The sequence below is a fragment of the Pseudophryne corroboree genome, chromosome 3, assembly GCF_028390025.1.
Source record: "Pseudophryne corroboree isolate aPseCor3 chromosome 3, aPseCor3.hap2, whole genome shotgun sequence".
In the NCBI taxonomy this organism is placed as follows: Eukaryota; Metazoa; Chordata; class Amphibia; order Anura; family Myobatrachidae; genus Pseudophryne; species Pseudophryne corroboree.
Window position 1 is genome coordinate 451,150,070 of NC_086446.1, and position 18,849 is coordinate 451,168,918.

General features: G+C 46.5%; 1 protein-coding gene across 10 annotated transcripts in view; it reads left to right on the plus strand.

The window, feature by feature from the left end:
• RNF157 (ring finger protein 157) overlaps positions 1-18,849 on the plus strand; it is a 120,812-nt gene that overhangs the window by 45,841 nt on the left and 56,122 nt on the right. For all 10 annotated transcript variants that reach the window (XM_063960544.1, XM_063960542.1, XM_063960546.1 and 7 more), the window contains 2 exons: positions 4,347-4,435; positions 7,642-7,788. In XM_063960544.1, the coding sequence (XP_063816614.1) occupies positions 4,347-4,435; positions 7,642-7,788 (236 nt within the window). The remainder of the gene's footprint in view (positions 1-4,346; positions 4,436-7,641; positions 7,789-18,849) is intronic.

Genomic DNA, 18,849 nt, shown 5'->3' on the forward strand with positions numbered 1-18,849 from the left:
TTATGTACATTCTGTTTTCCTTCCGCTAGTGACGTCTCTCTACACAGCTTAGTATACATTATGTGTCTCTTATGTCATCTGTGGTTTCTAATTAAGGTTTGTAAATCACTTGGGCAGTGGTTCCCAAACTGAATGCATCGAGACACTTGTGGGGGTGACCTGGATTGGTGGCCCAGGACCAGTTCAAATTATTTATGGTCAATGTAATTGGCAGTCATTACCATTGCTTTTGCCTATCATGTGAACAGACAGAATTAAAGCCTGTCCCTCTTCACATAACTGAACATAAGGATGACCTATAAACACAATTTACTTAATGTTTTTCTGAATTTTACAATAAGAAACTTTAGGCCTAGGGGTGACGTGAAAAAAAATTCTAATACCCTAGGGCGGCCTGATTCCAAAAAGTTTGGGAACCGCTGCACGGGGGGATTGTTTTGCAGCATCTTTCATCTACTGTACTATGGAAAAACATGACTTTTCATATGAAAAGGCTTAGTTATATTATATTTTGGGTCATACACTAGGGTAGTGTAGGGTAGAGCAATTGATCTGCAGATATATCGGCCAGTGTGTACCCAGCATTCTAGGCCCTACACACATGCCGATTTGTTTGAAAGATATGAACGATCTCGTTCAAACTCGTTCATATCTTTCAGTGTGGAGGCTCCAGCGATGAACGATGCACGGCCCCACCAATACCCAATCCAGTGCAGCATTGGATCACTGCAACACCATCTGGCGGCTTGCAACATCCATGGGGTTGCACAAGCCGCCCATCGGAGATCCTCGGAAGGGGCCAGGAAATCGTCATCCAAGTACGGAGATCCTGGCCTCTTCCCTACCCCTAAACGGCGGTGACGCCTCTATTTTCACAAATGTAAGCTGTCGCCGCCTCCTCCCTGCCCCCAGACAGCATCAGACTGACTGTCTATCACTGACAGTCTGATGCCATACTCTGTCCTGTGCCGCAGGACTTATTTGCGCAGGCACAGAATGTGTAAAGTACCAAACACTGGTACTGTGCACATCAGGACGCAGATCCTGCGGAATCTGAATTGGCACCTTAATCTCTATCCAAGGCTTAGTACATCTGCTTCTGTGACTGGTGGGCAAATACTAAAGTTGTTGGGCACATACTAAAGTTGCTGCGCCGGTGACTGGTGGGCACATTCTCTAGTTGCTCTGCCTGCTTGTCTGTTACAGCCACTTGGAGCTTCCTGGTGGCAGATCTATTGCACTCACGGCCAACGTATTTTATGCTCTCATCATACCGGCGTCATTTGCTTGTGTTATCAGATAACATAATCATCTTTCTATCATCCGTTTATCATTATTCCAAACTACAACTGGCCTTTTTAAAAGGTTGTTGTGGTTTGTTTTTTTTGCAGAGAAGCAAAAAGAAAAAACTAGACTTTTTAAAAGGTCGCAAGGACTGGACATCTACAAAGCTACTAGATAGGGATGCTAGAGATCCAGCCTCCTTAACAGTTAGGCCCAATGGACTTGCTCTCTGTGACTGCAACACATTTAACACCAGGAAGATCCAAGTGGCTCCAAGTCCTCACTGTCCAGTAACATGCTGGACAGTAAGGGCGGCACACAACTTGGTCCACTGGCCTTTCGGTGTTCCTGGTGGCAGGCTGATGTTGGAGAGGAAGAGAACATGGCTGAGGACATGATACCTCCATTACTTCCTTCCTTGTGAAGCTTCCATTGCGCCCCCCCCCCCCCCCCCAAACTTCTGTCCTTGGAACCCCTTGAGAAGCTGATCAGTGTTTGTCAAGCCTGCACCTTCATTATAGTTTTGTCAGTGTACGTCTGTTCCTTGTGGTTTTAGCTCTTCAGTGACTCTGATCACATTCGTGTGAGGACAGGATTGTCATCCTTTTTCACCATGCCCCTCCTCAGACTGCAGTAACCTTCAGGGTAGTATATATAACTGTACATGTCTCTGATTTAGGGCGACACATCACATAATCTGTGAAACTGTGTGCTCTAGTAGTTGTTTTCCTCTCCAAGCTTGTGCTGTGTAGCTGTACCTGTAATAACGGTCCGGAACAGGCACTGGAATACCTGGTCCTTTAGTGGAGCAGTTAGAATGTTTAAAGGCAATACGTTATCCAAAGAATGACATTCCATATGATTCATTTGTACTTTAATTCAGCTGGTGCATCTCTTCTGTAGATGGCAGTTTTTCTGCTTGTCGAAGCAATAATCACTCATGGGAAAAGTGATGCATCTTAGCATTTCAGAGAGAAATGAGCCCCAGGTCCCAGCCCTTTGGCAGTGACAAGGTTAAGCACATATTACCAAGGGTAAGAGGCCTACTATGGTGACAGCAAGCTGGAAAGATGGGGGAAGGGATTATGCAGTGTGCAGTAAGACAGAAGGAGAGTAAATATAGCTGTGTCCAGGACGCTCCTCCACCTCATATACAGTGAAAATGGATTCAGCACAAACATACTGTAGGTAGAGAAGTCCTGCAGACAAGTAGGTAAATTGAGCAAATTCCAAACCTGGGCTCTTCCAACCATTAACACTTTAACCATCCCTCTGTTTTAAGAGTATTGTACCCCCAAATAGTTTAATGTTTATTGGCCGTGTTCTGTTGTACATAATTATTTTTTATTTGGGATAAATGTCTATAGTAATGTGACAGAATAGAAGAGTCAAACGTAGCTACAAATTTGTGTAAGAGAGAGGACGAGAACGAAAAAACTTGGGGGTCTTTGTTTGCATTATGGCATTGTATGACGTTACTCTTTTCTTGTCACCATTAAGCATATTACCTTTAAAAACCTTTGCCTAATAATCCCTGTACTTACACACGTGGTGTACAGATGGCATAAATAATGCCATCCAAAAGGGTTAAAATACACCAAATCATGGGGCTCCGCCTGTAAAGAGCATCACATTATGTAGATGCTCTTTAAATAAGTAACCTGTGATGTGATAACTAATTCTTCAAAACTGCATTAGAAATTAGATATTTATTTTTTAAATAGGCTTGCTCCCACAAATAGTAACACTGTGTTTGAGATTGTAGAATGTACCATGCCTTTTCCTCATGTTTTAACCCACTCTACCAGTACATAAAATTGACAGTGTAACATATTGGTAGAGCACAAAGAATTTTAAGCGCATGGGGAAAAGTGTTTAAAGCACAACATTGAATGCATCTATATCTAAGTGATTTTCCCAGTATATAGGTGAATAAACCATTACAGTCATTTAAATTAGTTTCCTCATAATTTTGCAGTTGGAGATGGGTTGTTGGTCAAGGGTCATAGCAAGCAGGTGATGCAAGTAAAGCTCAAAGCTTGTATTTCAGTTTTTGCCAGAATCCAAGTTAATTTTTTGTTTACTTAAATTTATGTTGGGTAAATATCTGTTATATTATAGGATGTGTGCAGAGTTACGTTCCCCTCATACATTAGCGACAGATTGCTGCAATATCCAGAAAATTAAATATGTTAAATAGTTGGGATCTGCAAAACATGTTACATTTACCAGACTGACTGCCAATCATCAACGTATGGGGGCCTTTAGAAGCATTTATGCATCAGACCGAAGCCGAAAAAATGCACAGGCATGAAAAACTGTAAATACTGTATGTGGTGTGACAGTGTTAGTAGTGAATGTCTTATCTAGTAATATGAACACAGTATTATAATGTAATGAAGTGTGTACATAAGAGACCGGTGAACGGACATTATTTATAATCAGCAGTCACTTTTCAAATAACCAAGCTAAATGAATATCTCTTGTTTACTACGTTAAAAATTAAATGGGAATCCTCTAAAGGTAAGTCTAAAGTAGTAATAAATGGACCTGATTTTAATTTAATAGAGTAGCCACAGTAAATTAATTACTATTAGCGGGAGTGGTCAAAACACAATCCGCCAAACAGGAGCAGCTAGCTAGCGCTGGCGATCATCGTGATTGCACTTTGTTATATCTGCCCTCCAGGAGATGCACCTGCTGACTGTTGTATATGTGTAAGCCATACTAGCCTACAGCTTGTGTCCATTTTCATTTGAATTATTATTATTTTTTTTTAAATCTCTTTATTTTTGTGTCAATACCTCTCGCGTATGAATGCAATGAACAAACCAGCCAACCGTATGACACAAACCATATTGAATATAAAGTAAATACCTCAAAGTAACTTGTTACAATAATAATTAGTGTAAAGTCACACAGCACATGTTGCATGAATGCTGACTGGTAGAATCCATTCTATTGTTTTTACTAAATAGATAAATCAAGTTTTGTAACACCTCTGTTAACGTGATTGTTGACTGTTGAGGTTTTCCCAGCATTTTTCTGTGTTTTTCTTGTAGTTCCCATATGCTGCACCTTCCCCACAGGAGCCTGTGAAAACTCTGCGCAGTCTGATCAACATCCGCAAAGACACATTGCGTCTTGTCAGGTGACTAACAAATTCTTTCTTCCCAGCCATATGCAAGTTAGGGGGTAAAGGGGGTGATTTGCAGCTCCCCAGTGTCTACCTTTTATTGATTAAAATCTGAAGAGATGCTATTGCACTGCCATTTCCTAACCTGTGTCTGTACTGACTGATTTGTTCAGTGTGGTTTGTGATCTTTTCCAGAGATAGATGGTCAGTAGGTCGTCCTCCTATGGTTGACATGCAATAGGTCGGCAGGGACAAAAGGTCAACAGGTAAAAGGTAGACAGTGGGTAAGGTCGACATAACCATGGTCAACACAAGGTTTTGTTTTTGTTTTTTTGGGTGTCATTTTGTATGCTTCATTATATGTGACCCAGTGGCGGAACTAGCAAGCGGTGGGCCCAGGTGCGACAAAATGCTTTGGGCCCCCCCCCCCCATCCCATCCAAGTCTACCCCCTCACCCCTTGAGAGGATCTGGTGAGGAGGACCTGCTCAGGGCCAGAGAAATAGATACCTAGCAACAGTGCCGTAACTAGACATTTTAGCACTGTGTGCAAGAAACGGCATCTGAGCCCCACCCCTGCATGCAAAACAGGGGCAGTGCGTGCCGTAATACATAGTGGCGTGGCTTCGCGGGGAAGGGGTGTGGCCACAAAATAATACCAATTCCTAAAACGGTGCACAGTAGTCTCCATTCTTCAAATTACGCCGCACAGTAGCACCACTACACTAGGTAGAGACCCTTTTACACCTTACAGCGAACAGATTCCTCTTTTTACACATTACGGCAGACAGCGTCCCCTTGTTACACATAGCGGCAGACAGCGTGCCCTTGTTACACATAGCGGCAGACAGCGTGCCCTTGTTACACATAGCGGCAGACAGCGTGCCCTTGTTACACATAGCGGCAGACAGCGTGCCCTTGTTACACATAGCGGCAGACAGCGTGCCCTTGTTACACATAGCGGCAGACAGCGTGCCCTTGTTACACATAGCGGCAGACAGCGTGCCCTTGTTACACATAGCGGCAGACAGCGTGCCCTTGTTACACATAGCGGCAGACAGCGTGCACTTTTTACACATAACGGCAGACAGCGTGCCCTTGTTAAACATAGCGGCAGACAGCCTACACTTTTTACACATAACGGCAGACAGCGTCCCCCTTTTTACACATTACGGCAGACAGCGTCCCCTTTTTACACATTACGGCAGACAGCGTACACTTTTTACACATAGCGGCAGACAGCGTGCCCTTGTTACACGTTACGGCAGACAGCGTGCCCTTGTTACACGTTACGGCAGACAGCGTGCCCTTGTTACACGTTACGGCAGACAGCGTGCCCTTGTTACACGTTACGGCAGACAGCGTGCCCTTGTTACACGTTACGGCAGACAGCGTGCCCTTGTTACACGTTGCGGCAGGCAGTCCCCCGTTTTTACACGTTGCGGCAGGCAGTCCCAACAAATAAAGAAAGAAAGAGACAGAAAGAAAGAAAGAGACAGAAAGAAAGAAAGAGACAGAAAGAAAGAAAGAAAGAGACAGAAAGAAAGAAAGAAAGAAAGTAGAATCATACTTACCCTCTCCGCTGGCTCAGGCTCCTCGTGCAGCTTGACGATTCCCGGGCAGTAGATGAGGTGGAGGAGGGAGCCGCAGCAGCGCTGTGTTATTGGTGGAGGCGCTGCTGCTGCTGCCCCCCTGCTTCACTATAGGCTGTTCTCGGAAGACAGCCTATAGTGAAGCAGAGGGGCAGCAGCAGCAGCGCCTCCACCAGTAACAAAGCGCTGCTGCGGCTCCCTCCTTCACCTCCGTCCTCCTCCTTCCCCCGTCCATGCCGCTGCTCTTCTCCTCTCTGGGCGGCTGTGCGCTGCGGGCAGCGGTTGCCCGCAGCGCACAGCGGCATGTAATGAGTCAGTTTGACTCATTACATGCTTGGGCCCCTGGACAGAGGCGGGCCCCAGTGCAACGCACTGCTTGCCCTGCCGGTAGTTCCGCCTCTGATGTGACCACAATCAGTGGAAACATGCACCCTCGTGGGCTCTCTTCGCTCGTCATGCTTCAGGCAAGGTGGCTTACTCTGCTACCACTGCTCTCACCACAGGTTACTTTTTCCAATCTTAGCCCACTTGTGTCAAATCAAGCATAAGTTGGAAAAATATGTAAAAATATAAAAATAAAAAAACACCAAAATGCCGTCGACTATTGTCACATCAACCTTAAACATGTCAACCTTTCATTTGTTGACCTTTTGTACCTGTTGACCTAATGCATATCAACCATATGGTTTTGAGCTATTGACTGTCAACACTATATATAGTACTATCTCCTTATCCACGCCTTTATAACACTACACACAGAAGTACATTAATATATTAAACCACTTGTACTTCCTTAATTATACCACATCTATATAACACCGTATTAGTCCATGACCATGTTATCATATTTATGTATAGTATTTGTAGAGTATGTATGTACATAGAATGTAAATATTTTGGTAAAAGGAAAAATTGTTGTTCTTCCCTGTTACGGCCATTCATCTGCCTTTGCCTACTGCTAAGTTGAGTTGGTACTACAGGTTGAGTATCCCATATCCAAATATCCGAAATACGGAATATTCCGAAATACGGACTTTTTTGAGCGAGAGTGAGATATTGAAACTTTTGTTTTCTGATGGCTCAATGTACACAAACTTTGTTTAATACACACAGTTATTAAAAATATTGTATTAAATGACCTTCAGACTGTGTATATAAGGTGTATATGAAACATAAATGAATTGTGTGAATGTAGACACACTTTGTTTAATGCACAAAGTTATAAAAAATATTGTCTAAAATTACCTTCAGGCTGTGCGTATAAGGTGTATATGTAACATAAATGCATTCTGTGCTTAGATTTAGGTCCCATTGCCATGATATCTCATTATGGTATGCAATTATTCCAAAATACGGAAAAATCCGATATCCAAAATACCTCTGGTCCCGAGCATTTTGGATAAGGGATACTCAACCTGTATTGTCTTTTAAACATCTTGTTCTCTGCCAAAGATTGGATTCAAGATACTTTGTCCCATGTAGGGTGCTAAATTAGGAGGACTGTATGTTCTGTCTTGTTCTGTCCAAAATGGCTGACTGATTAGCTCACTTCCTAACCACTCAAAGGTGAGCACACAGTGGCACATCTATAAACCAGCTATAGATGCATAGACTGTCTCTTCTTTGCCAGGTGTACAGAGGAAGTGAAGCCTAATGCAGTGGAAGGCACCCGACCCAAGGTACATTATAATGTGGAGTTCACGTTTGACACTGACGCACGAGGGGCAATCACAATATATTACCAAGCAACTGAAGAGTTCCAGGGTGGCATTGCCAGGTAAATACACTAAAACTGATTGGTAACAGTGGAAGTCTGTTAGTATACAGATTATTGGGGGAAGTTCTACTTGTGCATTCTGAAAGCTTAATATTTACAGGTTCTTCTTTATGACATTATGGTAAGAATTCAATTGTTATCGCCCCCGATCTCCCGTCTAAAGTGACAGGAGATCGCAGAGGCGATATTCAGTTGCGCCCATAAGTGTCTGGTTTAGCTGCATAAATCGGCTAAACTAATGGGTGCGATCCCAGAAAGTGCCTTTTGGGCGTCAAAACAGGTGACTTTTTTCGCAACTGTCAGCGCCGGCAGCTGATCACGCCCAAACAGAGCTACAATTGAATAGCCACATCTGGCACCATCTGCTGGCTGCCGGCGGGTAAAAACATTTGAAATCCGCTCCAAGAGGTTTATTTACCAAGTGATGGATTCTACAACCTGGCACTTCCAATAGTGTTTATGCCCGAAATTTAAAAGGGCAATGATTTTACAAAAAAAAAAACACTGCTAGTAAAGCATTGCCCTTTTTAAATGTTGAGCATAAACACGAGCGGAAGCGCCGGGTTTTAGAATTTAATATAAACCCCTATGACTAGATCAGGGATATTTAATGTGTAGCCCTTCCGTTGTTGTGGAACTGCACATGTCAGCATGCCTTGCCACAGTTTTGGCATGCCCTAATAGTAAAACTGTAGGAGGACTTGCTGGGATATGTTGTTACACAGCAACTGTATGGGTTTCTTGTTGAATAACCTGGTGAATTGTTATATGTGCCGATAAAGGGACAAGCTGTATTCTTTACATATATAAGCAAGTAATTCTTATTTAAGCAGTTTATACATTGTCTAGCAGGTAATTTCTTAAGTATTGTCTATACAAATCACATGTAGTGTAATAACAAATAGAAATTAATGCTGCACATGGTTCTCAATATTTGTATTGAAGTGCAGCTTCCTTCGAAAAAAACAAAAGTACAAAGGAAAGGAAGTGCAATCTCAAATAGTAAAAAAAGTAGAATCCTCTTTAATATTAAAACATGATATTGACTAACACAGTTTGGCCAAAAAATAAAAATAGTACTGCGCAGATTCAATTACCTGCTGTGTTTGCGGAGCAGGCAAAGCTCTGGGTTTAACACCTTGAGCTGTTTATTTTGTAGTAGTGGATAAGACTCAATAAGCCATAGATTCTGCGTTACGGGTCTTTATTCAGACCCTGTCGCAGACAGCCAAAAATCGCAAACAGACGATTTTTGACTGTCTGCACATTTGCAGTGGCCACAGTGCACATGCGCGGGCTAGCATGATGCGTTTCAGAAGGATGCGTTCGCATCATGATTGACAGGTGTCGGAGGGGTGGCGACACAGCGCTGGAGAGGGGAGCATTGCAGGATCGCAGTCGTGTCATGGCCATTTTCTCTGACGTCCTAGGGGATACTGGGATGGTCCTTAGTACCATTGGAGTATGGATGGGTCCTTTGGAGCCTTGGCACTTTAAATTCTTCAGTGTGTGTGTGTGTGCTTGCTCCTCCGCTCTATGCCCCTCCTGCAGACTCCGTTTACAAAATGTGCCCGAAGGAGCCGGTCACATCCTCTCGCGCTCCAGAGATTTTTTTTTCTTCAATTTACTTTCTGTTTGTTATTTCCAGGCAGGCTGATTGACAACAGCCAGCCTGCTTCGAGGCACTTAGGGGGGAGGACGGTACCAACCTCTTATAGGGTTAATGGTTCCGATCCCCGTTGACAGGACACAGTCCTGAGGGAACGATTCGCAAGCCTGCAGCTGCGAGCGTACACTCCTGCAGCATTCCGCCACCCCTAACAGAGCTGAAGAGTGGTTAGTACACAGCCAGCGTTCTGGTTAGCGGGTCACCGGTTACAATGGCGGCATAAGGCTACTGAGACACACGGCTCCACAAAAGGGCAGCTGGGTCTCAGGAAAAGCAGTACACAGCATGTGTACACAGTACGCACACTACTGCTGGTGCAGAAAAGTGGGTTTCTGCTGCGGGGTACACTGGGCTCCACAAGGATTGGAAGCAAAAAAATTATATAGCAAGTATATAATGGACAGGCGCAGAAATGAGTGGTTCCTCCTAGCTGCTGTAAATTGGAGATAGTCAATCTCCTATACAAAGAATATGGAAAAAGAATAGATTACAGCGCTAATACAACTGGTGCTAATAATGTGTAAATTTATTCATTTAAAACAGACTGATATATCAAATATCAATAAAATTCATATAAGAAATAAAAAATGCTCATAGACCAATTCATGGATGTATAATAAGCTCCTCAACGAAAACCTTATTGAAGCAAACAAGGTCCATATGATAATATTTGGACACAAGGTCTGATTTTTACCAGGACCAATGTGATCAGTTACCCATCAAGTGTTCCGATGCATGGATCCGGATCCGGGTCTTAACCTGTGGAAGTGGATTCTGGTTCACAGTCCGTTTGAATTGACACTTGAATGTCCAACATGCTGTGTTCCGTTAGTAGATGAATCCTGGAAATTTTCCTTGTAAGACCAAACTGGAATCGGGATCCTGGTTCACCAATTGCATATAGATGGGTAGGTCCTGGATCTGAGGTCCGATGGGGCTGATTTAAATGACATCCAATGGTCAAGAGCAGTGTTCCCTTACGCGTTTCGCCGCTCCAGGCACCTTTATCACAAGGATTGGACAATGGGGTGTAGAGTAGGATCTTGATCAGAGGCACCAACAGGCTCAAAGCTTTGACTGTTCCCAGAATGCACAGCGCCGCCTCCTATATCACCCCGCCTCCCTGCACAGGAGCTCAGTTTTGTAAGTTGGTGCTGCAGTAAGCAGGCAGTGAACAGAGGGGCTGCTCCAAGCAGCCCTAAGGAAAGCTTTTTATGAAGTAAAAAGTGAAGACTTCAAGGGCAGCAGCGGTGGTAAATGTCTTGTGACATTCACTGCTGCAGCTCCAGCTCTCCCCAGCGGCGCTGTACACTCCTGAGCCCTGGTTGCCGGGTACCTACAGCGGAGGCTCCGGTTTTCTCCACGTTAGACACACACGGCTGGGGCTCTCCAGGATCGCGTGGCCGCACTTCGGGAGGTGGTAAGTGGGTCCCGCTTGCGGGTCCCGGTCTTTATCGCGATCCGGCGCGGTCAGTGGGAGGCGGGCTGCACGCGCTGGCGGTGGACACTGTGGCAGTACAGGCGATCCCACTAGATCACCAGGGCATGGGCGCAGGTCAGGTTTTCTCTCTAAACCAATTCTTATATCGCCCACAGTACCCGGTGGTTTTGCCAGCAGTGGGGATAAGGCTTAGACCTGAAGCCCCTCCCCCAGCCCCAGGGCGCCATTTCTTGCAAGTGTTCCCACTTTGATAGCTGAGTGGTGTCCATTTCGTGTCTTTCACTCAACGTGCTATCCCTATATTCCATAACCTGAGGGGGCTTGGTGCGTCAGGTGTTATCTTATCTTATATAGGATTTTCACAAAGATATACTGTATTACGTATTTTTCTCTGTGATTTAGTCACCATATATCTGCTAGTGCTGACTACACTGCGCAGGGGTTTGGGTTTAGAGATATCGTGCTGCTGATAATTGTACTGTGTTACCTCATACTGCAAGTTATATCATGTCTGCTTCTGAGGGTAGCTGTTCTGGGGCTGAACACACTGCCGGTGTTGCTGAAGCCACAGATACCTATGAGGAAAATATAGCAGCTTTGGGCTCTGGTTCTAGGGGCTCCTTGCCCCCCAGTGGGACGGTGGCAACGGGGGAAAATAGGCCGCTTTTTCCACGCTTCTGCATATGCTAGTTCATAAACTGACACCCCCGATGGGACCCCCAATGCCGGTACAACCGTATGTGGTCCCTGCAGCTAACCCGCCGTGGGCGGACGATTTATCTGCTCAATTAAAGAAGTTGAACCAGTCCTTGACTACTAAAAAGTCTGACCAACGCTCGCCTAAGTCCAAGAGGTCCTCTAAGCGAGCGCTTATCTCCTCACAATCCACTGCTATCACTGACACCTCGTCTGATGAAGACGGCACATATACTGACCCCTCAGGTTCTGACTCAGATACGGCTGATGGGGAGGGTAGTTCACATGTGGATGTTCCTGATCTTTTGGAGGCTATTAAGTTAATTCTGCAGATTACGGATGATCCCGAGCCATCCGTCCCTCCTAAGAAACCAGATAGGTTCAAGCATCAGAAGGTGGTTAAACAAGTTTTACCTCACTCTGACCACCTAGTGGATATACATCGGGAACCTTGGGAAAACCCGGGTACGAAGTTTGTGCCTCAAAAAAAAGATGCTGGCTTGCTATCCCCTCGCGCCAGAGCTGTCTAAAAATTGGGAAACACCTCCAGTGGACTCGCATGTGGCTTGGATGGTGGTTTCCTCAGCTCTACCTGTCACTACCGTCACGTCTCTATAAGAGCCAACGGATTAACGTGTGGAGGGTTGTCTGAAAGCAATTTACACCCTTACGGGTGCGGCCCACTATTGCAGCTACATGGGCTGCAGAGGCTATTGAAGCATGGGCCTTGGAGTTAGAAGCTGAAATCTCTTCTGACCATGCTAGACAATGCTTGTCATATATTGTCACAGCTTCTCGATCTATTAAAGAGGCGGCTCCTGATGCCGGTATCCTAGCAGCCAAGGCCTCTACTACGTCAGTCCTGGCTCGCCGGATATTGTGGCTGAGATCCTGGTCTGTGGATTTGGACTCAAGGGAGATATTCTGTTTGGGGGAGGACTTAAATAAGATAGTGGCTGACTTGGCTACTGCCAAAACTGCCTGTCTGCCTAATACCGCTCCTTCTGTGTCGAAGGTTAAAGGTACGTCCTTTCGCCCCTTTCGTCCTTCAGGTAAAGCAAAAGGTCAGGCGTACCATAAGGAGGCCCGTACTTCCAAACCTGGTAAGCCGAAGCCCAAAAGAGCTTAGGCTGCCCGTCAGCCAGCTGCCGAGACCGATAACCCTGCTGCATGACGGGGCGGGCCTCCCCCCCGCCCCACTTCAGATGCCTGGGTACGGGAAGTCGTCACTCGAGGTTACGCCATAGCCTTCAAAAACCGACCCCCTCATCGATTTTGCCAGCCAGACGTCCCGTTGGACCAGACAAAGGCAAACACTCTGCATTCGGTGGTACAGACCCTCCTGGATACAGGCGTTGTAGTACAGGTGCCCCTTGTTCAGAGGGGCAGGGGGTACTATTCTCCGCAGTTTCTAGTCCCGAAACCGAATGGGTCCTCCCGGCCCATCCTCAACCTCAAGGCATTGAACGGGTTTGTGAAGATTTCCAAGTTCGGTATGGAAACCCTTCGCTCTATAGTCCTGGCCTTGGAACCTGGGGACTACATGGTCTCCCTGGACATACAGGGTGCTTACCTGCTTATTCCTATAGCAGTGTCATATCAACAATACCTGAGATTTGCTATTGGCAACATCCATTACCAGTTTCGGGCATTACCTTTTGGTTTAACAACGGCTCCGCGAGTCTTCACCAAAGTAATGGCGGTGATGACGGTGGTACTCCGTCGTCAAGGGGTCAGGATACTGCCGTATATGGACGACTTGTTAATCCTGGCAAATTCCCCAGATCTTCTCCTGCGTCATCTGGATATGACGGTCCGATTTCTACAAGCCCACGGGTGGCTCATCAACTGGAAGAAGTCATCCCTGATCCCTGCTCAGAGCATGGTGCATCTGGGAGCACTATTGGACACTCACAACCAGCGGTTGTTCCTGTCTCAGGAGAAAGTCCTGAAACTTCAGGACAGGATTAGTTGCTTCCTATCTCGTCCGCAAGTGTTGATACATTCGGCAATGCAGGTGCTGGGCCTCATGGTGTCAGCTTTCGACATGGTGGAGTACGCTCAATTTCATTCTCGCCCTCTCCAGAGGCTGATTCTAGCCAAGTGGGACGGCCTGCCTCACCGGATCAGGTCTCAAATGATCTCATGGACTCCGTAGGTCCGTCTGTCGCTGCTCTGGTGGCTCCGGGACCAACATCTGTGCAGGTGCCGTCCGTTCTTGATATCCGACTGGGTCCCGTTGACGACAGATGCCAGTCTAAGAGGTTGGGGCGCGGTGCTGGAGCAACACTCCCTTCAGGGGCGGTGGACCAAGGAGGAGTCCCTCCTCTCGATCAATATTCTGGAGTTGCGGGCGGTCTTCAATGCCTTGAACCTAGCCCAGCATTTAATTCAGAACCGTCCTGTGCAAGTACAGTCGGACAACGCCACCACAGTGGCTTACAAAAATCATCAAGGTGGCACTCGAAGCCGCTTAGCAATGAAGGATTCTACAGTGGGCAGAACGCCATCTACCGGCCATATCAGCAGTATTCATTCCGGGAGTCCTGAATTGGGAAGCGGACTTTCTCAGTCGTCAGGACGTGCATGCCGGCGAGTGGGGCCTACATCCAGAAGTGTTTCAACTCCTAGTGGAAAGGTGGGGCCTTCCAGACGTAGATCTGATGGCGTCTCGACACAATCACAAGGTTCTGGTCTTCGGAGCAAGGACAAGGGATCCTCAAGCAGCATTCGTCGATGCGCTGGCAGTATCGTGGAGGTTTTGGCTGCCGTACGTGTTCCCTCCGGTGTCACTCCTGCCCAGGGTAATTCGGAAGTTCAAGCAAGAAAAAGGAATTCTGCTTCTCATAGCTCCAGCGTGGCCCAGACGGCACTGGTACTCAGACCTGCAAGGCCTATCGTCATAGCGTCCAATTCTATTTCCACAACGCCCAGACCTCCTCGTTCAGGGCCTCTGTGTCTACCAGGACCTAGCCCGGTTGTCTTTGACGGGGTGGCTCTTGAAGCTTCCGTCTTGAGGGCTAAGGGTTTTTTTCCGAAGAGGTCATTAAAACTATGTTGCGGGCCCGAAAACCGGCTTCTGCTCGGCTTTATCCTAGGGTCTGGCATTCCTACTTTGTTTGGTGCGCATCTAACAATTATGACGCTTCCAAGTTTAGTACAGCCAAACTTTTGTCTTTTCTGCAGCAAGGCCTAGATTTAGGCCTGCGTCTCGCCTCCCTCAAGGTTCATATTTCTGCCTTGTTGGTGTGGTTTCAGAGAAAAATTGCGACTTTACCTGATGTTCATACTTTCACTCACGGTGTGTTGCGTATCCAACCTCCCTATGTCCCGCCTGTGGCTCCTTGGGACTTGTCGGTGGTTTTGGAGGCGTTGCAGGAGCCTCCATTTGAACCTCTTGGTTCAGCTGACCTTAAGTGACTTTCCCTTAAGGTGGTGTTCTTGCTGGCTATTGCCTCTGCTAGAAGAGTGTCGGATCTGGGCGCCTTGTCTTGTAGTTCCCCATATCTGATTTTTCACCGTGACCGGGTGGTTCTTAGGACTCGTCCCGGATATTTACCTAAGAGGGTTTCTTCGTTCCACCTTAATCAGGAGATTGTGGTTGTGGCCTTTGTCTCTCCTGATTTGTCTCCCAAATGGATGTGGTACGGGCTCTCTGTATCTATGTGAAGAGAACTGCTTCTATTCGAAAATCTGATTCTCTCTTTATTTTGTTTGGATTTCACAAATGTGGCTGGCCTGCTCACAAGCAGACCCTGACCAGATGGATTAGAATGGTGATTGCACATGCTTATGTACAGGCTGGTCTGTCAGCTCCTGCTCACATTACGGCCCATTCTACTCGGTCTGTTGTACCTTCTTGGGCGGCCCAACGTGGTGCGACCCTTGATCAATTGTGCAAGACGGCTACGTGGCACTCCGGGAACACGTTCATAAGGTTCTATGCCTTCGATACTGCCGCTTCCCAGGTTGCTTCTTTTGGACGCCGGGTTCTTGTGCCCGCTACAGTGCGTCCCCTCCCATAAGGAACTGCTTTAGGACATCCCCATTGTCCAATCTTTGTGGAGCCCAGTGTACCCCGCAGCAGAAAACGAGTTTTATGGTAAGAACTTACCTTTGTTAAAACTCTTTCTGCGAGGTACACTGGGCTCCACAAGGCGCCCACCCTGACTCACTTAGCTTCCTTTGGGTTGGTATGGCATTAGCCGCTGACACTTCTCCTGTCGTGAGAGTGTGGTGTATGTGGCTACTAACCGTTGTCGTCCCTTTTCCTGCTACTGCATTGGGCTGGTTAACTAAAAACTGAGCTCCTGTGCTGGGAGGCAGGGTGATATAGGAGGCGGCGCTGTGCATTCTGGGAACAGTCAAAGCTTTGAGCCTGTTGGTGCCTCGGATCAAGATCCAACTCTACACCCCATTGTCCAATCCTTGTGGATCCCAGTGTACCTCGCAGGAAGAGTTTTAACAAAGGTAAGTTCTTACCATAAAACTCGTTTTTACACTGTTTTCGTGGGAAATAAGAGACTTGCCAGTATAAAAAAAAGTGTGGGAAGACCGCGCGCCATTGAAGGGGCGGGGCTTCACTGAGAGCGGGACCAGCAGGCTCTGACATTCTCCCTGCATCAACAAACGCTGTCTGCAGGGAAGCGCTGCCTATCCAGTACCCTGAAAAGCTCTTAATCGATGCCGGAGGGATGTAGCAGGGTGCAGCTAAAACTATGTGTATTAAATCCTTAACAAGGGGATTTAGTCTCTGTGTGTACTAAGGCCCTACAAAGGGGACTTCATCCCCTTCCCAAAAAAGCAATAGGGGTATGTCTGAGTGTGGAAGATCTCTTATTCTCTATTAAGGAGATCTTCAATACCCCTGATATGGAGAAAAATACGACACAAGAAATGCTTTTCCAATAAAGCCAAAATATACTGCCACATTCCAGGTTTAAAACACGCTTTTTAAACATCCATGGGTTAATCCTGACACAAAATTCCACATTCCAAACAGATGGAAAATGTGGGAACAGGGGGAACACTAGTGTGAGGGGAGGGGTGGGGCAGTACACAGGAGCCAGTGTGGCTGGACTCCATTAATGTTTCCAAACTGAGCTGGCTGCGCCCAGTCAAGTGATGCAGGACTTAAGAAGTCTATGGCTGATTTTCTGATAATTTATCAGACCACGGCCCAACATCTCAACTCCCATCTTATTCCACAAAAGCGCCTCCAATCTGACTCAGGGGAGAGGCCAGATCTGGTAGGAGGGGAGGTGAATGTAGATGCATAGAGTACTTCTGTTTCCAGGTTGTCACAGAAGATGACAACCTGAAAGACTGCTGACCAAAAAATTGAGTGTACTCTCAAATCGCTTATACAGCTGTGGGAGTTGCTCAGGTAACCACATTTTAGCAAGTGGTTGGGTAACAGGAGCCATCGCTACATGGTCAGGTGCTTTACTCACAGGTTTTGTTACTGTGTCAGGACAAAGGGGGTAATTCCAAGTTGATCGCAGCAGGATTTTTTTTAGCAATTGGGCAAAACCACGTGCACGGCAGGGGAGGCAGATATAACATGTGCAGAGAGAGTTCGATTTGGGTGGGGTGTGTTCAATCTGCAATCTAATTTGCAGTGTAAAAATAAAGCAGCCAGTATTTACCCTGCACAGAAACAAAATAACCCACCCAAATCTAACTCTTTCTGCACATGTTATATCTGCCTCCCCTACAGTGCACATGGTTTTGCCCAATTGCTTAAAAAAATTCTGCTGCGATCAACTTGGAATTACCCCCAAAATGGTCACCCTCCTGCAGCATATACAGGGTTCTGCTACTTTTATGAGTGAATGAACAAAATAGGCTAAATAGCATAGTATTTAAAGTACCAATGCAACACACACTGGGGCACTGGTTCTAATCCCAAGAGACACATATAATTTGTGCACGCTCTACAATTAGGGCAGGGTCAGCACGCAGTAGTTTATGGCTGCATCAGTGGACAGCAGTCACTGACTCTGAAAAAGGAGTAGAGATCCTACCCTTTACAAGTGAGACCTTATTCGGTGACTGACACAGGAGCTGAGATCCTACGCGGTCTCTCTAAACAACAGGATCTCCCAAGCTACGGCTGGTAAGTTCCCCTATTTAACGTCCATAGCTCCGCCGACTGGACCTAATTACCCTGGTTCCTCTCAGCAGTCCTTTCGGGGTGCCAGATTAAAGGGCTAGACAAAGGGTTCCTCCAATGCTGCTAGAGGAAAGGCAGGAAAACCTCACAAACCAGCGGCCACTCGTTTACAGGAGATGAGCGCCAACGCAGCCTCTCCAAAGCCTTCCGCATGATGGGTAGCGCAATGGCTGGGGGACCTACTGGTGGGAGCTCGCCTAAAATATTTCTGCTACATCAGGACTCCTCGGTCGATGATGTTATCCCAGGGCTACAGGTTAGTGTTCCAAAATCTCCCACCTCTCAGATTCTTCAAGTCAGGCTTACCAGCTTCACCCATACAAAGAGTTACCTTGCAAGATGCCATTCAAAAACTGCTACAAACAGGGTTTGTTGTCCCAGTGCCTCCTCCGTTGCACAACCGGAGTTTTTACTCCAGTCTATTTGTTGTACCGAAACCAGACGGTTCGGTACGGCCCATCTTGTACCTAAAATCTTTGAACCCATATCTACGAGTGTTCAAATTCAGATGGAATCCCTGTGGGCGGTGGTCTCCAGTCTGGAGGAGGGGGAATTCCTAGTATCCCTGGATGTCAAGGATGCTTACCTACACATTCCCATATGGCTTCCTCATCAGACTTACCTCCGATTCACTATACTGGACAACCACTTCCAGTTTCAGGCCTGACCCTTTGCTCTCTCCACAGCTCCAAGGGTATTTACAAAAGTTATGGCGGAGATGATGCTGCAATTACGCAGAATGGGAGTAAACATAGTCCACTACTTGGACGATCTCCTGATTAAAGGCGGTATCCAGGGAACGTCTGCTACACAGCATAGACTTGACGACTCGCCTACTTATGGATCATGGGTGGATACTATATTTCCGGAAGTCTCACCTGGAATCGTCACAACGAATTCAGTTCCTGGGAATGATACTGGACACAGTGTCGCAGAAGGTGTTCCTTCCAATGGACAAGACCTTGACTATCCATGCTATGGTCCGCTCGGTGCTCAGGCCCCGCAGGATCTCAGTTCATCTTTGCATTCGCTTACTGGGCAAGATGGTAGCATCCTACGAGGCAATCCAGTATGGAAGGT